The following is a 6,121-nucleotide window of genomic DNA, read 5'->3' on the forward strand; positions in this document are numbered from 1 at the left end:
GGCAGCAGTCCAGAGCCACCGACGCTGGGAAGTGGTGAGCTGCAGAGTGGAGGAAATAAAGGGCAAACTAAGGAGGCTGACAAAGGCTTTAAGAGTTTTCGGCCATATAACAATTTCTTTCAGATGGACAAACAAGTCACTTAACCACCAAGACATTATCAATAACAGGGACACCTTCCACACTTTTCCTGCCTCTTGAGTTTTGTTTGGAAATCAGTGGAGCCTTTTTTTCTCCTGCTGATGAATGAGCAGTTTCATTTACTCCAGAAAAGTGTCTTAACACTCCTTCAAATTTATGTTCAATGATCTAAGGCGTCACAACTCATACCAACTAACTTTCGGTTTTAAAACCCAGCCCCAAGGCACAAAACTAACAGTTTTCCCTTAAGGACTAAGAACAACTTCTGTGTTTATGGACTTCCAGTCCCAGCCAACTCTCCTTAAAATCAGCAGCAGCTTTTTCCCCCAAAGTAGAAGCACTGGCCATACATCTGAAAGAAGGTTCACTCTACCCACGAGTTCTAAGGCTTCAGGGATAAGGGTTGAATAAAAGAGAGACTTAAAAACCATTCAGAATTCAGTATTGACTTCAGACATGTTTTATTATAATCTTATACAGTCTACATAAATTTGAACTTGTATTTATTTGGGCTGTTATAACATAGCATAATAAAAATCAAAGCACTGGTCCTCTGAAATAAAGCAGGCAATCACCACTCAATAAACACACTTGATTTATTTTGTATAAAAGGGTTAAGTTTACAACTAAACTTTTATAAAAAGTTTAGCAGGAATAAGTACATCATTACATCTTTTTTTTTTTTTGCAGAAATATACATCTCTGCCACTATACAAGAAAAACTCTAATTAAAGAGTTCACAAGGTTTCACTCAATATATATATATATATTTATATATAAATATATACACAGCATTCAGTAGACTTGTGTCAAAAAGGTAATTTCTGACCAAACACTTTATTTAAGTAACTGAATACTGGATCCTTCTGATATTCACGCTCCACCTTTGAAAAAAGGCAAAGTCTGCTTAAATTGGGCAATTCCTTGTGATTTTAACATTTTCGCTCCCCATGGTGGGAATAGTATATAAAGAAAACCTTCCAACTGCAGAAAGGGCATTTAAAAGTCTTTTTTCATAAATAATGAATATCAGTCCAGGTCAGAGAACACTCTGGGGGAAGATGATGGTTCTTCATTTTCCTTCCATTTTTTATTTTTAAAAGGTCCATTCGATTTGTTGTCCTCTTTAGTGAAATGGTTGAAAAATAAGTTCAGCGCCTGAAAAGATCCTGTGGATATGTTGTTGTTGTTGTGCAAAGGGAAAAAAAAAAAGTCACGAACACCTGAAAAGATTGGGAGAGAAAGGCACGTTGAGGAGCATGTAACCCAAGGGCACGGAGGCGGGCAGACTGGCGCCGGGAGAAAGCCACAGTTTGAACATTTAACCAAACACTCAAAAAGATTGGGCAAACCCTGGCGTCCAGATGCAACACATACTCGTCTGGACAGAGCAAATGAAACATTCAAATAGCACAGACTCCGGGGGAAAACTTCCCAACGCAATCTCTTATTTGGATCTCCAATGGCAGTCCTCAGAGGCGCCAGTCTGCTTCTTGTAACGATTATTTGATTGAAAACAGCCCTTTAGTTTAACCAGAGGGAAGCCAGGATCCCACATCAGGGAGCTGGAGGGACCGGGCAGCAGTCCTCGGCTAGCTGAATGCCAGGAGGCTGGACTTCTGGAAAAGGAGGGTCACTATGGAATTTGAGGCGATAAGATTAATTACAGTGGAGGTTAGTACCTCATAGTACCGGGGAGTAGGAGAAAGCAGCCTGGGCATTAAAATCGCTACAGAAGTCAAAACATATTCCTCCGCCACCTTTACAGTAAGTTATTGGCATTTCTTTATTATTATTATTATTAACTATTATTATATATTATTAGACTCACGACTAATCAGAGCTTGAGAGCCCCTTTATGTCTAGTAAGACGACGTACTACGCGTAACACAACGAAGTAAACATTCATTTACTCAACCTAATATTTTACAGATACACAGTATCCTCATCCTAGCAAACGAAAAATACTCGCGCACGCACACACCAGCAAACGCTCACCATGTATTTAGCCACAGAGTGCTTTGCTGTCATTTGACATGAACTCGGAAGGGAATTCAGAAGCCTGCAAGAGAAAGGGGATAAAGGGCACAATGTTAGACATCTTAAGAAAGAGAAAGGGCCCTTCTTTCTTTTTCTTCTAAGTGGCCCGTAAAGCACCAAGTCCCATGACACGTTTATGCTACGCTTCAGACGGAGACGACAACACGTCAGAACTTACTGGCAGTTGCACGCACGGCTCTATCTACAGCAGCTTTCTTAAAAGAAAATAAAGTTAACCAGCCAGCAGCTCAATGCCCGTCTACAGCCGCCCGGACCATGGATCGATCGGTGCCAGCCCGGCCATCGCTGGAGGAGTGCGGGCCCCGGGAGCGGGTCCTACCTGTAGGGACAGGATGCTGATGTCTGTGTTCAGGGTGGTCAGCGGCGTCCGGGAGGACGGGTTCTGCCCGGGCCTCTGGTGGTGGAGGCTGACAATGGTGGGGTGCGAATCCAGGGCGATCTGCAGGTCCAGGATGTAGTCGATGACGTGCTGGAGGATTTCCATCTTGCTCACCTTCTTGTTCTGCGGGATGCTGGGCACCAGCTCCTTGAGCTTGGAGTAGCAGTCGTTCATGTTGTAGAGCAGGCTCAGCGGGTCGTCCACCGGGGTCTTGCTCCGGGAAATGCCCAGGCTGTGGTCCGAAAGGCTGTTTTTCCGAACAGACCTCACTGGGCTGAACGCTTTCATTTCTGGACTCGGGGGTCGCGAGAGAGCGGGAGGGAGCGGGTCGCCCTGGAGCTCAGGCCGCCTCCGCCGCCGGCTGCGCTTCCTGCACGCTGCACCGAGCTCGGCTCAGAATGAAGCCGGGAGGCTGGCGGGGCGGCTTTTATCCGCGCTCGCCGGGGCGACGCCAGCGGGCTTCCCTCGGCTCCCATTGGCGGGCGGCGGCGTGTCCATCAGGCCGCGCGGGCGCCCCCATTGGCGGGCGCGGCGGCCGGGCGCGCGCTCGGCCCTTCCGCGTTCCCAGCCAATCCTCGCGGGGTGGGCGGGGCGCGGCGCGAGCCAGCTGGGGCGGTCAGGAGAGTACAGTAAGCGGCGCGGCGCTGGGCCGCGGGCCCGGGCGAGAAGCGGGGTGGTAGGTGGGCGCTCGCGGTCCTCCTTCCTGCCAGCTCGGCCCCGTCCCGCAGCTCCAGGGGTACCCTCGCCCTCGGCGTGTGACCCCGCGAAGCCTTTCAGCCCTCACGAGCTTCCAGCTGCCCCAAATCCCAGCCCACGCGGGCAGCGCAGCGTAACACCGGGAGAGCCACATCCCTCTGCAGCCGTGGGAGAGCATCCGGACAGAAGGCGGCTCGGGAGAAAGTGAAAACGCAAATAAGTTTGCATGGAAAAGTGACGTTTGTTAGAGTGAGTTCGGTGTTTTAATTAAAAGCTATGTGTAAGAACAACAACACACCCCTTCAGCGACAGGTTTGGTGAGGGATTTTGCAAACTGGGGCGAGGCGAGCAGTATTAGCCCAGCATCAGTTAGGTGAGTACTTACTGGGCACTGTCCTACCCCATCGCCAATCGCTCAGGAGCTCTCTAAGAGGCGCGACACTTCCAGGGTTCCTTTTCAAGAACAAGGCCAGGACGATTTTAATGATCCCATTCATCGGAAATCATTAGGGGAATTTGCATATTGAAACGACATTTACATACATTGCCCTTGAAAGGTCTATGCCCTTCCTTGTAGGTGGCAAAGGAATGTGATTAATTATGCACACATCATTATTCCTAATGTCACATGGCAGCACCTACGGTATTTCTAAAGCTTGGTGACAGGTAGGTAACTTAACCATTGCTTTTTACAAGAAATTCTGCCAGGTATGAGGAATCTTCCCGGCTGACTGCAGCTTCAGGGTTTTGTGTGTGTTTTTACTGTAAAGCCTAATTTAAGAACACATTCAGGCTGAATAAAAAAGTTTGCCACTATTTACCAATACACTTTTTCATTAATTCACACAATTCGCCCTGAACAGACCACAGTAAATGGGTTGTTTTGAAAACTGGATTCCTCTAGAATACAATAAACTAACAAATTCCAGAACATGGAACCCTCCCTCCCAAGTATCTTGTTGGCTTTTTTTGTCACAATCTTGGGCAGAACTGGAGACAGAAAGCAAAGCTCAATAAAAAGGTGTTTTTTTGTTTTTCCCTTCAACACATGGTTTAATTCCTCAGCCAGGGGCAGAGCTGGGGAGCGCCCCTCAACAGCCCATGGGCCCCAGCGCCGGTCTCTAGGGCGGCACAGCTGGTGGCGCTGAGGCTGAGGCGGATGCCACTTTCACAAGGTTCATTCCCTTAGGCTTGGAGGATAGAGGTGGATGGTCTCTCAGAGAGAAACCTGCCCGAGGACCTTCGAAACGCTCTGCAGTCATTAAGACACAGTCTCCTGTGACTCTGCTCACGACAGCGCCCCATTAACAAAGTCTCCTCTGATTTCAAGTCTGGAAGTGATTTACTACCCTCGTTCCCGCACAGTTCGAGCCTTTTGATGTACTCAGGGTGCATGTGTTCCTGTCACATACGTGCCACAGTGGAACAGATTTTGTTTTGACACTATTTTGGTTCATGATGTTATACTTTGACTATTTTACAATAATAGCCAATGTAAACAAACATCTTTGGGATTCTCAAATTATTACTTGTGATTCTTGGACATTGACGCTATGCGATATTGACGCATTCCTAGGCTTTTTCCAAGGACACCTTCTGTTACCATCCCTGCCAGCCTCATTATCCCAGCAGCCAGGCTCCGGGCTGGTTGGGAACCAGCATTGTGGGGTCTTATTTTACACACTTCCCAAGTCGACGAAGGCCGTGCCTCCTGCCACGATCATTTTTGTACCTTGATGCGGTAAAATTGCTAAATAGGGTGTACATTTTTTGGTTCCTTTCTTTAGCGTCCGAGAAGTCTGTCTGATGCTGCTGAATTCGAGTCTACTGGCATGTTACCCAGTTTTACATTCATTTGAAGATCATTTTAAGATTATTATGAAGCTGTATAAGTTAATGATTTAAAAAAAAAAAAAAAAAAAAAAAGAGCACCCGAGTTTCCAGTCTGTCTCAGCTAGCCAAATAGGAGATGAACTTTTAAATTACGTGTTCGTGGGGGGAAATCCTGTCGGCTCATTTTCTGCGAAGGTAAAAGGCATTTACAACTCGGTCGATGTGTGTCCGTGTGTACTTGTATCTGAGACCTCTTAAGTTTCAATGGTCCCAGCTGCGAGAAAGGGCCGCGGGTTGGCTCCATCTGCGGGGGATGGCGAGGTGGGCAGCGCTTCCCGCGCGGGTGGAGGGCCTGCTCCCCTCTGCTCCCCACCCGGACGCCCCCGACTGAGAAAATGCAAAGGCCCTGGGAGTTTCCTTCCCCTCGCAGCGTTTTACTCACTCAGCTCCTCTCCTCCCGGCCTGGCCACGGCGGCTCCCCTCGGCGCCCAGGCCCCGCCGGCCGTAATGAGAAGCAGCCCGGGGCCCCCAGCGCGGGCCAGGGCCGGGGCCGGCTTGGCAATCCCGGGGTGATGCAACCGGGGGGTGGGGGGTGGAGCCGGGAGGAGCCCCGAGGGGGGGCGAGGAGTGGAATTCGCCCGGTCCTTTCGGCACATCTGGCGCCACTGGGAGCGCGCTCCTTTCTTCCCCCCGGTTTTGTTCTCACAGCTGTGTCCATTCCGCCGGTGACCCCCCGAGTGATCCCTGACAGGTGATGAATTGGCAGCGGCGGCGGCGGCGCGGGAGCCGCGAGCCCCGGAGCAGACTCTCTGGCGCCAGGCGCGTGACGCCGCCCATTCACCGCCGCCCTCCAGCCCGGTCCTCGCGGCGCCGCTCAGGCGGCTGCCATGGCAACGGCGCCTGTCACTCAGCGCGCGCGCCCAGCTGATCCCGGCCGCCGGGACCCGCGCGGTCTCCAGCCTCACCTCGGCCCGGGGCGCGCCGGGCGCGCGAGCACCTGAGGCCGGTGGCCT

The 6,121-nt window shown here is 50.3% G+C and overlaps 1 protein-coding gene across 1 annotated transcript; it reads right to left on the reverse strand.

Annotated features, from left to right (window-relative positions):
* Positions 1 to 583: 583 nt before the first annotated feature.
* ID2 (inhibitor of DNA binding 2) lies at positions 584 to 5,810 on the reverse strand. The gene is made up of 3 exons (XM_004457191.4): positions 2,520 to 5,810; positions 2,138 to 2,201; positions 584 to 1,362 (listed from the first exon to the last, which is right to left on the reverse strand). The coding sequence occupies exons 1-2, from the start codon at positions 2,865 to 2,867 to the stop codon at positions 2,145 to 2,147; spliced, it is 405 nt and encodes a 134-aa protein (XP_004457248.1). The 5' UTR covers positions 2,868 to 5,810; the 3' UTR covers positions 584 to 1,362; positions 2,138 to 2,144.
* Positions 5,811 to 6,121: the final 311 nt, after the last annotated feature.

The sequence above is a fragment of the Dasypus novemcinctus genome, chromosome 25, assembly GCF_030445035.2.
Source record: "Dasypus novemcinctus isolate mDasNov1 chromosome 25, mDasNov1.1.hap2, whole genome shotgun sequence".
Lineage (NCBI taxonomy): Eukaryota > Metazoa > Chordata > Mammalia > Cingulata > Dasypodidae > Dasypus > Dasypus novemcinctus.

Excerpts from the sequence above, each read along its gene's own strand:
- ID2 (XM_004457191.4), bottom strand. The coding sequence starts at position 2,867 with ATGAAAGCGTTCAGCCCAGTGAGGTCTGTTCGGAAAAACAGCCTTTCG. Across the intron at positions 2,202-2,519 it reads TCAGCATCCTGTCCCTACAG|GCTTCTGAATTCCCTTCCGA; the intron begins GTAGGACCCGCT and ends TTTCTCTTGCAG.